Source organism: Urocitellus parryii, chromosome 1 (genome assembly GCF_045843805.1).
Source record: "Urocitellus parryii isolate mUroPar1 chromosome 1, mUroPar1.hap1, whole genome shotgun sequence".
Taxonomy (NCBI): Eukaryota; Metazoa; Chordata; class Mammalia; order Rodentia; family Sciuridae; genus Urocitellus; species Urocitellus parryii.
In genome coordinates, this window is record NC_135531.1 from 276,248,512 (window position 1) to 276,263,875 (window position 15,364).

General features: G+C 59.6%; 1 protein-coding gene across 1 annotated transcript; it reads left to right on the forward strand.

Moving 5' to 3' along the window:
- Positions 1-10,627: 10,627 nt before the first annotated feature.
- Positions 10,628-13,629, forward strand: B3gnt7 (UDP-GlcNAc:betaGal beta-1,3-N-acetylglucosaminyltransferase 7). The gene is made up of 2 exons (XM_026396291.2): positions 10,628-10,638; positions 12,435-13,629. The coding sequence occupies exons 1-2, from the start codon at positions 10,628-10,630 to the stop codon at positions 13,627-13,629; spliced, it is 1,206 nt and encodes a 401-aa protein (XP_026252076.2).
- Positions 13,630-15,364: the final 1,735 nt, after the last annotated feature.

The following is a 15,364-nucleotide window of genomic DNA, read 5'->3' on the forward strand; positions in this document are numbered from 1 at the left end:
TGATTGACAACAGTCAACTGTGTGTTCAAAGTATACAGTGTAATAAATTTTAATATATGTCAACACTCGTGAAACAATAAATGTGGGGAACCCAAACGTCAACCCCACAGTTTCCTCAATCCCTTTTGTAACCTCTTCCTTCCGCCTCAGCCCATCTACAGGCAAGCAGTCCTTCTGTTATCACGATTTTGTTTGCGTTTTCTAGAATTTGGTACATACAATCACATGGTTGGTACTTTGTTTCGTCTGGCTTTCATCCAGGGCAATGATTTGAGGTCCGTCCCTGCTGCAGCGTGTATCCATAGTTGACTCCTCGGTGCAGACCGTCGTGGATGGTCGTGCGTCGCTCCCGGGCAGGAACGTGTTCTGAGAAATATGTCGTCGGCCACTAGATCAGTGTGCAAACAGCACAGAATGTGCTTACACAAAGGAAAAGGCTAGAATATCACTAGGCCATACACCTCTTACAGGACCAGTGTCCTAAAGATCGTCCCTTGTTGACTGAACGTCATGAGTCCCTGGAAGATTTTGTCTACTACAAATAAAGCTACTGTGGCCTCTGACGTGCAAGTCTTTATAGGGGCGCACTCTGTTTGTCTTGATAAATACTCGGGAGTGGAACAGCTGGTTCATGAGGTGAGTACATATTTAACTTATTAAGAAGATGTGTCACTGTTTTCCAAAACTCTTGAGCCAAATTACGTTCCCATCCGCAGAACCTGGGAATGCAGTTGTCCCTCATCCTCACCAACGTGCGATACGGCCCAGGGCTGAGTGCCCATGATCTGAGAGGCGTGCAGTGGTTTCTCGGGTTGTAACGGTCCCGGCTGCTGACGTCTTCTCAGGGGTGATTTGACACGTCTCTACCTAGCGCCACCTCTCGGTGTCCACCCACATCTGTCCTCTTTGGTGAGGTGTCCCTTCGGATCTCTGGCCCGTGTTCCCTCGGCCAGGTTGCTCTCTGACCTCGCAGGAGAGTTCTGTGGTCTCAGTGCTCTTCCGGGCACCCACACAGGCCTTTGTGAGTCGTTTTTCCCAGATTGTGGCCCTTTTCAGTCTTTCTCAAATGTTCTTCAAAGACCAGAAGATGTGGGTTTTGCAGAAGTCCAGATCATCCGTCTTAACACTTCTGCGCACCTGGCTTCAGGCGATGTCACCTCAGTAACGTTCCTCTGCCCCAGCGCCTGGCACCAGGCCTTCTGCCCTCCTTACTCCAGGGGCGAAGTGGAGGAGCAGGAAGAGGGTGGCCAGCAGGCTGAGGGACACTGGCCCTCAGTGGGTGCTGCCTAAGCGGCCCCCAGGGAGAAGAAGCTGAGGGGACCCAGCGCCTCTCCCTGCTCCCCACCGGCTCCTCCCAGGGACATCAGGTCTCCAGGGAGGACGGGATCTACCCGTGGTCTCGGTGAAGGAGACAGGTCTGGGCCTCCGGAGGAGCAGCCTCCAACCTTCACAGGCTCCAAGGCCCGAGGGTGACTGGGAGGGAGCTCTGGGTGCCCTGTGCCCTCCACGGCGAGGCGGGCAGACTGTGGGGAGAGGGGGAGACAGAAAACCATCACGCCACCAGCCAGGAATCTTACCCTCGGGTGACAAAAACCACAAGTGAGAAGCTATTGGCTCCTGAACCCAACCAGAGGACAGTGGCACCGTGCTCACGGTTCATATCGATTTCTTAGAGCTGCCGTGACTGATGGCCACCGGCTTAGGGGCTTAAAGCCACACAGACGTATCAGCTCAAGCGGGTCACAAGTCCAGGCTGCTCAGGATTTTACAGGGTGGAAGCTGAGGTGTGGGCCAGGGGACAACCCACCTCACACCCCTTAGGGCGTGGGCAGAACCCGGTTCCTTGAGGCTGTAGGACTGAGGTTCCCATGCCCTTGGAGGTGGCTGGCTCCTGGAGACCCCTCTGGCCTCTGTGGCGGCACCTGGAGAGGCAGGGAAGCCGTCTGCCACCCAGTCCCCTGACCTTGCTGCTCCCGAAGCTCTTCTGCTCCCAGTTAGAGGACGTAGTGGACATGCCCACTGGGCTAGACGGGCCATTACAGCTCAGAACTGGAGTGTCCCTCACAGGCCCACATGAAGGCTTTGTCCCCAAGGTGGCGGTGCTCAGAGGCGGGGCTTTGGGGAAGTGACTGGATCATGAGGGCGTTGCCCTCATCAGTGGATGAATCCAGTGACAGATTCACAGCTGAAGGGACCATTGGGAGGCGGGGCCTAGCTGGAGGGAGTGGGTCCTTGGGGACGTGCCCTCGGGAACTGCCTCTTGTCCCTGCTCTCCCCTCCCTCCCCCCCCCCCCCCGTCTCTCTCCCCCTCCCTCCTAGTCGGCTTTGCGTGTTCTTCCACCACGATGCTCTGCCTCATCTCAGGCCCCAAGCCGCAGTGGGCCGTCTATGAACTGAAACCTCTGAAACTGGAGGCCAAAATAATTTTTCCTCCTTCAAGTTGTTTTTCTCAAGCCAAGTACAGTGGCACACATCTGTAATCCCAGCTCCTCAGGAGGCTGAGGCAGGAGGATCACAAGTTGGAGGCCAACCTGGGTAATTTAGCAAGAACCTGTTTTTTAAAATTAAAAAATTTAAGAGGGCTAGGAATGTGCTGTACAGCACCTTGGGGTTCAATCCCCAGTGCCATCAAAAAAATGTGGTTTTCCTCAGGCATTTTGTCATAGTGCAGAAAAGTTGACTAACACAGGCCCCCAAATAATCCGCTTCAAGGTCTATGACCTTAATTTCATCTGTAAAGGCCCTTTCACTCTGCTACCTAACGCATTTACCAGACCCAAGGATGGCATGGACATCTTTGAGGAAGGGGCATTGGTTGGCCACAGCAGAGCCTGTCACGGGATCCCAGCGCTGTGCCCAGCCCTGTCCTCTGACGGGCTCCTCAGAACCCGCACACACAGTAGGAGTGGAGTACCTGTGGCCTAGTCCCCAGAAGTGCAATGGCCAGAGACCAAATCCACTTCAAAGTCCCCAGGGAAGAGCCCCAGCTGGCCTGTACTGTGGACCAAGCACACCACGGGGGCGGGGGTGGAGACTCTGAGACTGGCCAGCCTGGCGGGGAACCACTCTGAGGCCCGAGGGCAGATTGGTGATGCAAGAAGGAGGAGGTCTGGGTCAGGGTTCCCGTCGCAAGGTGCCCGCAGTGGCCCCTTCTCGGTGGCCTGGTGCTGTCTCAGCCCCCCCGTGATGGTGCAGGGTGGGGTCGTCCACCAGCTCGCCCAGGACCAGGTCCAGGCTCCTGCACTCACCAGCTGGCCCACCTCCCCTGGCCTCAGTGTTCTCCTCTCTACAGTGGGAACGATCCTCGAGGCTGGGGAAGGCGATGGAGCGTGTGTGTGGAGGGCGGCTCAGCGTGCCGAGTCCCTCCATGTCTCCACCCAGCCCTCAGCGGACTCCCGCTCTGGGCAGCCGGGGGCCGAAGACGTCCATCCGGGAGCAGTGGGAACGGGGCTGCCCAGAATGCACCTGGCCAGCTCTGCTGGTGAAAAGACAGCCATTCAGGGCTGGCTTGGACCGGAGCCGGGTGACGAGAGACAGGGAGGCCTGTGCTCCAGGAGGAAGGGGCCTGGCGTGGCCTCGGCGTGGGCCGAGCACAGCCGGGAGGGGGAGGGAAGACTGCACTAGTGTTTGAGGCCGAGGGGCTGAAAGGCGGCTGTGTGTCCCCGCTGGCTGCCTGGCGGGTGGAGATGTGAGTCACTGGTGTCCGGGAGGGGAGGGTGCAGCCTGGGCGCAGCTGCCCAGGACGAGGGGCCCGCTGCCCCCTCAAGTGAATGTGTGTCAGTGTGAGCCTGGACGGGTGGGGCAGGCCCTGCAGAGCTGTCTGGGCCGCCCAGGGCTCCCTGGGCTGGGCACACCCCGTCATCTGCTGACTGTGGCCTCGGGGACTGCTGGAGACCCCGCAGGCAGGGCACCCTGGCTCTTCACCCACCCGCCCCCTGGTGGTGCGGCCCACCGGGACAACAGGACCGCCAGGTGGAGGAGGGGTGCAGGGGGATACGGCCAGGCAGGGGGCACCCAGCCCCAGGGAGGGGACATTGGAGGTGGGGCTTGAAAGGAGAGCATCTGGGCAGCGGGAAGCCAGGTCCTGGTGAAGGGGAGAAGGCAGGTGCCGGAGCTGCGGCGGGCAGACGCAGGCCACAAAGGCTGTGGGCCAGGCCCAGAGTCCTGAAGACCTGGGGACCTGGGGGTCAAAAGAGGCTGCTCAGGGGCCAGCAGGGGCTGGCCAGGCAGGGGTTCAGTGTCAGCAGATGAGGTGGTGAGGAGGGCCCTCCTGCCTGGGAGAGGCGTGTGTGTGTGTGTGTGTGTGTGTGTGTGTGTGTCTTACTGGGTGAGTGTGCATCTCAGGGGTGTATGTGTGCATGCTCGTGAGTGCTGTGTGTGTCTCTGCATGTGCAGACTCCGTGTGGGTGTCTGGACCTGTGTGTATAGTAGTTGTGTCTCTGCAAGTGCCGACGCCTGTGTGTGCTGCGCCTGTGTGTGCGTGTCCCTGAGTGTGTGTAGATGTGTTCCCACTAACACCCCTCCCAACAGGAGACGGGGGTGCACCCAGACGCGGGGGCCAGTGCCGATCCTCCCCGTGTGCTCCTTGGCCCTCCTGCCCCAGAGGCCTCCCGCCCCAGTCCTGGGCCTCCCTGAACTCTGGCCTCTCTGCCCAGCTTCCCCCTTACTTGATGCCCTCCAAGAGGACTCAGGCCAGCAAGCCCGAACCTGCCTGCAGGCGGGGCATGGCCCCCGGGGCAACTGGGAAGCTACTGTCTCCCAGCACAGCCGCCTTGGCCCAGGAAGGGGCCCATGGCAGAAGGGAGACATGGAGAGTCCTTCCCTAAGATCTGGCATACGGAGGCGGGAAGAGCAGAAACCTCTTTCCCTGGGGCCCCCAAGTTGGAGGCCCCTCAAAACCTGCCTTGTCCCTCCTCATGGAAAGTCGGGAGGGTCCCCAGGAGGGCCGCCCTTGGGGGTGCCTTCTGTCTCCCGAGCCCACATTTCTTCTGCTGAAGCGACTTTGAGTTGAGTTGTTGTCACTGGCAGCCAGAGGAGTCCGGGCCACCCCTGCTGAGCCATAAGCCTGGGTCTTCAGGTGCCGGCCCCATCATCCCCCTTGGCTCTCTAGATCCTGCACAGAGCACCCGTCGCCCTCCACCGCTCTTCTCAGGCTCCTAACCCACTCCGCCTCCTCGACCGCCGACCACCCCGCCGCAGGCTGGCTCCTCTCTCTCTCTGGCCCCGTTTCCTCCAGGCCCTTCCCTCTTCTGTCTCCCTCTCCCCCAGACTTTCTGCTGGCCTTGCTCCAAGCGACCAAGAGGACTCCAGGCCAGCAAGCCTGAACTTGCCTGCACACGGAGCATGGCCCCAGGGCAACTGGGAAGCTACGGTCTCCCCAGCACAGCCGCCTGCGCAGCGGCAAGCCCTGGGTCCACTGGGAGCACCCTCACCTCCTTAAAGGGAGGACCCACTCCCAGAGAAACGTACCCTTCTTTCCACCTCGACCGTTTCCCCCAGCCCTGAATCCATCAGATCCCTGCAAGGGCAGCTAGTGTCTGGGGACACCGGTGGTGGGGGAGTGGGGGTGGGGTGGACTCCGTCTGCCTGTGTGTGCTCCTCCGGTGCCGTTTGGGTGGTCCCCCTTTGACTGAGAAACCTTGGGGTCCCCCAGGCCCCCCGGGCTGCCCTGCACGATGGGTGGGAGCACACTTCCTCATCAGGAAGGAAATCAAGGCTCAGCCCCCGTTTCCTAGCAGGGAGCACCAGGCAGACGGCCCACCACTGCCCCAGCCCGGGAGCCGCCTTCTTGGTCCTTTTTGGGAAAGCGTCTCAGGGCAGATTCCGGGACACCGACAATGACCAGCGAAGCCGCATGACATGGCCCCGTCATGATGGGGGTGGGTGCCAAGCCCAACCTGAGAAAGTTCTAGGCCAAGGGCACTGCTCCAGAAGGCTGCTGAGCTCGCCCAGCATGGCAGAGGGACTTGCAGTCCTTCTTTCCAGGCACACATCTCTAGCGAGGCTCTTTCCGCTGAAGAACAGCAGTGTGTGTGTGTGTGTGTGTGTGTGTGTGTGTGTGTGTACTGGGAATTGAACTCAGGGTTATTTTACCTCTGAGCCACACCCCCAATGCTTTTTATTTTTTATTTTGAGACAGGGTCTTTCTAAGTAACTGAGGCCAGCCTCAAACTTGTGTTCCTCCTGCCTCAGTCTCCCAAGTTGCTAGATGTGGAAAGCACGCTGTGCCCAGCTCTGAGTTACTCTTCCATGTATGGAACAGCCGATTTCAAACTGTCCTAAACCTTTGTCGCTCCGTAGTTTGCTGTGAGCTGATCCATGCTGAGTTGAAGTACTGAGGTGGTACTTTGTCAAAACCATCTGCCTGTCAAAACCAGAAGACACAAGGTACAAGGTACAATCAATCAATCATGCTAATAAGAATGACCACCCGGGACAGCCAGGCACAGTGGCACACACCTGCAATCTGAGGAACTCAGGAGGCTGAGGTAGGCGTATTACAAGTTCAAGGTCAGCCTGGACAACTTAGCAAGACCCTGCCTCAAAATTAAAACATAAAGAATGAAAATCCATGACCTTATCAGCTTAATCAGAAGCACCCAGCGGCACTGGCACATCAAACTCCTATTAGGAAAACCAGGCCCACGAGTCTATCGAACACAACTGACCACTGAATGAAACAACCCTGTTACTTGAGGCCCATAAAATTAGGGGCACCCCAAGATTGAACACAGCAGCACCCTGACCCAGTCACCTGGTCACTCATCATTAGTCTTCCCTAGGAAAACAGCCACAGCAATGGACCTCTGAATCTCTATCCTCAGTTTCTCCTGCACCTGACAATCATGGAAGTCCCACTCCAAGCTGACCTCTCAAGCTCACTCCAAACTGAACCATTAAATTACCATCAATCAGGATCTTTGCCTAGAATAATTCCCGTACTTTGACCCCTCTGTGCCCTGAACAAGTTCTTCTGGCTGGAAGCTGGAAGCACTGCCCACCTACAGTGACTCTGCTTCCACGCCCGCTCCCTGCCCGGGCTCTCTGCCCAGCCTCCTGCGCCCCGGTGCTGCCTTGCCCTCTCCTAACCTTTCTGTGCGTTATGTATAGCGTGCAGCGTGACGCGTGACCTGGGTGTTAGAGACCTTAGAATTTAAGATGGGAATAAAAGAACCTGTGATTGTCCTGCTGGTGACAGCTGGGTCACCCATGAGTAGCCTGTGAATTTAGTGCTATTCAATAAATTCTGACATTTTGGAAAGACACAAATGTGTTTGGTCTACGTTAATGACACAGCTCGCTCGTGACACTGGGATTATAGGCGTGTGCCACCGCACCCACCTAAGAACAGCAATTTCTTGTCACTGGTGCGTGTCCGCAGACCCTCCACTGTGAGTGTAGATGGCGGTGGCTGCCTGGAGGGTCCATTTCTGCTCAGGGTCTTTCAAATACTGAAGTAAATCCACACGTGGAAGAACTTCCCGCTGTCGCAGTGAAGCCAACACAGCAGGCAGAGCTCTCTACCCAGTGGCCACCCGAGCTCCTAGCACCAGCTGTTGACCTCTCTCCAAGGGGCCTAGGGCTCCTCAGATTCTGCTTTGGGGTTCCCTGTGGCCCAAGATCCCCACTTGGTCCCACTACTCATGGAGCCCTGGCGGGCGATGTCTCCCCACTCCGGCAGGGCACTGTTTCTGCTGTGGTCACTTCGGGTCTAGATTCCCAGCAAGTGCGGGGAGGGCGTGGAGAGGGGGAACGGGCAGCAGGGCACACGGTCCCCCCTGGGAGGTAAAGCTGCTCTGGAGGTCGATGTCTGAAGATCCTGAATTTGAGGCCAGCCTGGGCAACTAAGCAAGACTTTGTCTCAAAATTAAACGTAGTAAAGGCCAGGGGAAGGTAGCTCGGAGGCAGAACATTCCTGGGTTCAATCACCAGTCCCACAATAAAGGCAGGGAGAAAAGAGAGGGGGCTGGGCCGTAGCTCTGCGGCAGAGCTCTCGCTGGCCCTGCACGTGTGAGGCACTGTGTCTGACCCTCAGCACCACATAAAATAAACAAATAAAATAAAGGCAAGCTGCCCATCTACAACTAATTTTTTTTTTTTATTTTAGAGACAGAGAGGTAATGGGGAAGGGGAGGAAGGGAAGGGATACTTCTTAGGGTCTTTCCACACCCCAGTTCACTGAATTAACCTCAGGGCAGCAAGCTAAAGGGCACAGAGTGACCCTGGGGCTTGAATTCCTGCTATTTCCTACCTGATTCCCTCTGCTGACCCCCGACCCACTGCCTCCTGGGATCAGCTTTATCTCCCCAGCCTCTTCCTTCACCCAGGGCATGTGGGGCAGGGGAGATTCCATCTGCAGACTGACCTTGCTTGACCACCTGCTATCTTGAGACAGTGCACAGAAATCTGATGGCCCTCAGGGCCGGATAGGTGGTATGAGCCAGACTGGGTGAGCCCAGGAGTGGAGGGGTGGGGGACTTGCTGTGCTTCTGCATAGGGATGGGTCCACGAAAACCCAAGGAGCCAGGCTCCCACACATCCCACCCACCCCACCCTCAGCAACCCATGTACCTAATTGCCATTCATTTCCCCATTCTGTGTTTGACCTACGCACAGAACACATAATCCCATGTGACAAACTGTCTCAATTGACCAGCCTGCACTGGTGAACACCCCGCAGACTTCGGGCAGCTCCCCTGGTTACCACCTCCTTGAGCCCTTGTGGTTCTGGGGCATTGTGGGGGGTGAGCCAAGCATCAATGATAAAATTGTTACCAGCAGCTGTGTGTCGTGAGGTTCATCATGTAGGGGACACTGGCCTGCACGCTTCCCATGCGTCATCTCACATAACTGCACTGGCAGGAAATTGAGGTCTCAAGGGGATAAGTCACCTGTCCCTAGAGACAGACAGGAAGTATAGGTCCCTGACCCCAATCCTGCTCTAGTCCCCAAACCTGAGCTCACAACCCCTTCCCAGGGACAGCTGTGTCCACCCTTCCCCTGGCACCTGAGGAGATCCCACAGCACTGGGGTGAGCGGCCAGGTAGGCCATTCTCAGCAGGGCCTCCCCCTTCTGCAAGGCCACACGCTGCAAGGCAAACAGGGAGACTCCCAAAGCCTAGACGGCGAAACAAAGTGGGGATGGGTAGCCAGGGCAAAGCCGTGGTGAAGGGGACAGGGGCTGCAGGGACCGGGAGCCGTGGGTAGCTCTCAGTGGCAGGCAGCCAGGCCAGGGGACCTGCAGCTGCAGGCCAGGCTTTCCTCCTCGTCCGGTGCTTCAGAACCTGTCATCCAGTGTCCTCCCCTGGATTCTGCCTGGAAGGCTTTCACATTCCCTGATGAGAGCTTACCACACCCTGGAAATTCCCTTGTACCTTAAATTTTTATTCCCCTTCCAAGAAGCTCTTGAGCCTTAAGGAAAGGGTTGAAGAGACTCTTCACCCAGCCTCATAGGTTTGGGACCAGTGAGGGCACTCTGCCGTCCCTGTGTGCCTCTGGGCAGGAAGGTAGCTTCCTGTCATTGCTATCTCTGGGAGAAGGGACAGCCTCGGAACCAGGAGGCCTCCTGGCTACTAACCATGGGACCTCACTTACCTGACTTTGTCCTCTTTGCACCTCCATTTATTTTCTATAAGGTACAGGTAGCCCCTAAAGGAAGTGAGCTATTCATGCCATATTGTGACCACTGAATGAATGTCATCGGCATTGAGGGGACACCTGAATTCCTCCATTTCAATTCTATGAGCACTTTGAAATTTTACTACATGCTCAGCTCTAGGAACCCATCAAGGAACAAGACCGAACAGACATCTGGCCAACGGCAGGCCAGGCTTTCCTGAGAAGGATTCTCCAAGTCAACTGGATGGGACATCACCCCAGAGCCTGGGCCTGAGCCAAGATGTCCACTCCCCAAGAGGAGGTGGTCCTGGCACACAAGAAAATTAATAGACTTGGGGACAAAAAGGATTTTACGTGAAATATTTATTAATGGATGGAAAGAAAAGAAACTGGGCCCAGGCAAACAGGCCTTCTCTTGGTGGTGGGGGGTGGGAGTGGAGAAGGAGCTGGGCCTGGGCGGGGGCGGCCTCCTCTCCAGGTTAGCCAGGGGGCTCTGCTCCCAGCCCCGGGCCCTCTTTCCTCGCAGGCCCAGGCCCGGGGCTGGACTGCTGGGCCCCGAGGGGAGCCGGGAGAGGACGGCCACCCCGGCGGGCCCCCGCCCCCGCCCCCGCCCCCAGGGCGAGTCTGAATGGGGCCGCAGGGAGGCGCCGCGGCGAGGGGCGGCCCGTGGGCGTGGAGGTGGGCGGGTGTCCCGGTTTCCCACGTGTCCTGGAGAGGCGACCCCGGGAGCCCCGCGGAGGAGTCGTGCACCGCGGCGGAGGTGACCCTCGCGGGCTCCGAGGTCCGCTCTCCGCCCGGCGCGCCTCGGGGAGCGGGTCGCCCTCCCTGCGGCCGAGGCCCGAAGGGGTTAACGCACCTGGGCCGCCGCCCCGGCCCCTCCTCCCGCCGCCCGGAAGACGAAAGCGGCGGTGGGGACGCGGCCGTCCTCGCCCGCCCGCCGCAGTCCCCAGCCGCTGCGCCCGGAGCTGTGACCCGCGCGCCCCGCTCCGCCGCCCCGGCCAGGGCCGCCATGTCTCTGTGGTGAGTGGGGCCCTGGCAGGGCGCGGGGGCCGGGGCTCGCCGTCCCCCCGCGGCGCCGACGCCTGGCGATGCCCGCCGGCTGCCCGGGCGGGACTCAGTTTCCCCGACGGGCGCGCGGCGGTGGCAGGAGATGCCGGGCCGTGCGCGGCGCCCGAACGGCAGGTGGGGGGCGGGGGGCGCGGGGCGAGCCATATCCCCACCATATCCCACCGAGCCACATCCCCAGTCCCGCCGCCCGGCAGCCGCCCCCAAGCCCCGTCCCCACGCTGCCGGCTCGCAGAGCGCTGCGGGCCTCCCGCGCCCGCGACCCCCGCCCCTTGCGGCGGCCTCCTCCCGGCCACAGCCCCGGCCGCCCGCCGCGACCCCTGCTCCTGCCCCTCCCGAGCTTCTCATCAGCACAGCGGCTGGCGCAGGTGGAGCGCCCCTGCCTGGCGGCCCAGGTGCTGACCTCCCCCTCCCGACTCCGGTCCCGAGTACCGGGCTTCTCCGGAGCCCACAGGGCTGGAAGACCCCTGGATCCAGGGTGCTCGGCGCCCCTCGCGGGGAGGGGCAGGCCTCGGGTCTCATCACCCTGCCCCCCGCACTTTGAGGTGACCCTGTTTTCCACCAACCTGGTGTCCAGGAAACCGTGGGGCTCCATGGGGAAAACTCGCCCTGTGGGGTTCAGCCTTAACCCCCTGGCCCTGAGGACACCCTGGGCACCTCCACTGGCTCCTTGTCTCTCCCTGCACTTCCTGCTGAGAAGGTCAGCGCCATCTCCCTGCTGGGCCAGCCCTGGAAGGCCACCCTGCCAACCCACCTATCCCCAAGCCCTCCGCTTCCATGTGCCACAGGGAAGAGTGGGCAGACCTCCTGGCATCTGTGTGCTGCACTGTGGGTACTGGGGAGCAGGGCCCAAGCCCTAAAGAGTGGGTGGCTGCTGGTGAAGAGCTCTGATTTTGGCTCCAGAAATGGGTGTGGTGAGGTTCCTGGCTCTGAATGTTTTCCCCTCCCAGGAGAAGAGCTGGGGACCTCATCGCTCCCCATGATGTAAAGGTAGGGGTAGGGGGTAGGGGTCATGCAGCTTTCAGGCCTCTTGTCAACCATAGGGTTGTTCTTTTTTTCTTTTCTTTTTTTCTTTGGTACCATGAATTGAACCCGGGGTGCTTAACCACCGAGCCATATCCCCAGGCCTTTTTCATTGGGTTTCATTGAGTTGCTTAGGGGCTCCCTATGTTGCTGAGGCTGGCTTTGAGCTCAAGATCCTTCTGCCTCAGCCTCCTGAGCTGCTGGGATGTCAGGCGTGTGCCTCTGTGCCTGGCTAAGAGCTGTCCTTTTCTGTTGGTTCAGTAGCAATAGCAACTCTCCAGTGCGCCCCACAGTGTGATTGGGCTCCTAGGCTGCAGAGAGGGTGCCATCTCTGCCCCTCCCAGTGACCCTGGCTCAGAGTCAAAAAACCATGCTTCTGTTGCTCCTGGGGCTACACCAGGAAATGAAAGCTCCTGGGCAGGGGGACAGGGCCTCTTACCTGTCATCTCACCAGGTGGTCCTCCAGGAAGATGGCAGCACTTCACTGACCCCATGCCAAGCCCTCCTTTCCTGTGTTCTGTCCCACTTGGGGGAAGTAGAAGTGTGGCTTGGAGAGGTTAAGTGAACCCACATGTACCTTGGAGGTCAAGGTGGGAACCCCCAGTGCTCCTTGGGTAGGGTGGTAAGCTTGGGAGAGGAAGCAGGACTATTCCCTGACCTTTGGGCCCGGAACCCACTGGGGCTGCCAGGAGAACAGCAGCTCAGCTCTCCTCCTTCCCTCCCCCCAGGAAGAGAACCCTCTACAGGAGCGCATGCCTGGCTCTGGCTCTCCTCGTGGCTGTCACGGTATTCCAGCGCAGTCTGACTCCTGGTCAGTTTCTGCAGGAGCCTCCTCCCCCCACGCTGGGGTCACCAAAGGCCCAGAAGCTGAGTGGAAACCTGGTGAACCCTAAGAGCTTTTGGAAGAGCCCCAAGGATGTGGTGGACCCCACCCCTACGGCCTCCCAGGGGCCCCAAACCTGGGACGTGACCACCACTAACTGCTCGGCCAACGTCAACCTGACCCATCAGCCCTGGTTCCAGGGCCTGGAGCCACACTTCCGGCAGTTCCTGTTCTATCGTCACTGCCGGTACTTCCCGATGCTGATGAACCACCCCGAGAAGTGTGGCGGTGACGTCTACCTGCTGGTGGTCGTCAAGTCCGTCATTACCCAGCATGACCGCCGCGAGGCCATCCGCCAGACCTGGGGCCGCGAGTGGGAGTCTGCTGGCAGGGGCCGAGGCGCTGTGCGCACCCTCTTCCTGCTGGGCACGGCCTCCAAACAGGAGGAGCGGACCCACTACCAGCAGCTGCTGGCCTACGAGGACCGTCTCTACCGTGACATCCTGCAGTGGGACTTCCTTGACAGCTTCTTCAACCTCACCCTCAAGGAGATCCACTTCCTCAAGTGGCTGGACATCTACTGCCCCAACATCCCCTTCATCTTCAAGGGTGACGATGACGTCTTCGTGAACCCCACCAACCTGCTGGAGTTTCTGGCTGACCGGCAGCCACAGGAAAACCTGTTTGTGGGTGACGTCCTGCAGCGCGCGCGGCCCATCCGCAGGAAGGACAACAAGTACTACATCCCCCCCATCCTGTACAGCAAGGCCAGCTACCCGCCCTATGCTGGCGGTGGGGGCTTCCTCATGGCCGGCAGGCTGGCCCGCCGCCTGCACCACGCCTGTGACACCCTGGAACTCTACCCCATTGATGACGTCTTCCTGGGCATGTGCCTGGAGGTGCTGGGCGTGCAGCCCACAGCCCACAAGGGCTTCAAGACCTTCGGCATCTCCCAGAACCGCAGCAGCCGCATGAACAAGGAACCCTGCTTTTTCCGCTCCATGCTGGTGGTGCACAAGCTGCTGCCCGCAGAGCTGCTGGCCATGTGGGGGCTGGTGCATGGCAACCTCACCTGCTCCCGGAAGCTCCAGGTGCTCTGACGCTGCAGGCCACTAGGGCATGTGCTCAGTCCCCAGAGTGCTGGGGCTGGAACTGCAGTGCCCGGGCATGGCCTTTGATTCCCTGCTGGAGGTGAAGGGTTTGGGCATTCTGTGCCCCTAGGTGCAGGGACCAGAGGGGGATCCCAGAAGTTCTCAGAAAGCAAGGCCCAGGAACGCTGGAGCTTCCCAGACTGGAAGTGATCCGAGGAGCTGGGACCCTCCTAGTGTGGCCTGTGAGAGGCCCTGGTGGCCTCTGAGGGAACCCTGTGCTTGGGTGTCTGGGCTGGGCCTAGCCCCGGTTGGTCTGCGGCTGCCCCTTGCCTTCACAGAGAATCTCTCTGTGAATTGCCTCTGTCTCCCCAGGGCCAGATGGCCTTGCAGGAGAAGCTCAGCCCTGTGCAGGCTCACAGGTGCCCCACAGTCCACAACTTGGTGTCTTCTAGGACAAGAGCCCCAGAAGGCTCCAGCACGGCCCAGGGCTGCCTGGAGCCTGTGCCTCTGCTCCAGGGGCCTCTGCTCCTGGCTGCGTCCTCTCACGGCCAGGAGTGTGACCAGCCACTCTGTCTACCTCAGCGCTCCTCCAGACCTCGGCGTGGGTTGCAGCCCACCCAACCCTGACGCAGGGCAGAAGCACAGCGCTCCTGGCCCCCAAGTCCCGGTGCTGTCTGACCCTAGCCCGAGCCCCGGTCCCTCTGGCAGCCCCACTGAGGCTGGTTCCCTGGCCAGAAACTAGCTGATTTGGCCCTGGAAATGGACAGTCCTCGATTACTGTGAAGTTTTATTTATGAAGAATTTGGAGGAAGAAGGCTCCGGCCTCAGGAGGTGATGGACCCTTCTCCCTCTCCTGCCTGCTCCCTCAGCCACTTTTACCCCCAGCTGAGCACCCCCCCCTTCACAGCCCTCTCCAGATACCTCCCCACCACACCCTGCTCTTTCAGGGCCTGAGCAGACCAGCATGGGCCCTGTGAAGGGATGGACCAGGCCGTGGGGGTGGATAGCGAAAGGTTGCACCCCTGCCTCAGGGTGGGGTCACCTGGTTAAGATGGGGGATTGTCTATTTTCTCAATAAAACGGGACTGTTTTTTTTCTGGTGTGAAATCTGTTGCCAGCTCCGTCCGAGAGCCTTTCTGGGACCAAGGTTGCCAGAGGTTTCTGAGACAGCTAGTTCCTTATTGGCCTTGGCTGGTGGGTGCACAAGGACCCCCAGAAGAGCCCTGGAGGAAGGTGCCCACTGGGATTAAAGTGGGGGTGTGGCGGTCAGCAGGCGAGACCCCTGTGAGCTGTGGGCCCAGCTGTTTCAGGCATCAGGGTGAACAGCTGAAGCGCTGGCCCAGGGCTGAGCCTGAGACCAGAATTTCAGTGGCTGAGATTGGGCAGGTGTCGACCAAAACCAGTGGCCTCTCTTCCTGTCTCCTGGAAGCACTGAACCCGGTTCAGTGTGGTTCAGGGCTAGAGTTGGGGTGACTGCCCTGTGCATGTTCCTTGGCCTGACCTGCTGCCTTCAGGGAGGGAGGGCAGCTACCCAGGAGAGGCCCACCAGGACCGTAGCAGAGAGCAAGCTGGCGGCTGCCTGCCTGGGCCAGCTCGGGAGCACCCCACAGGGGCCAGAGGGATGCCTACTGTGGGCCCAGTCATCCATATCCAAGCCCCTGGGAAGGAAGAGAGCACAGGGTGCTGCTGTTCCTCCCTCTACCACACAGGTCTTCCCATCTCCCTCGACTGTTTTCCCATCAAC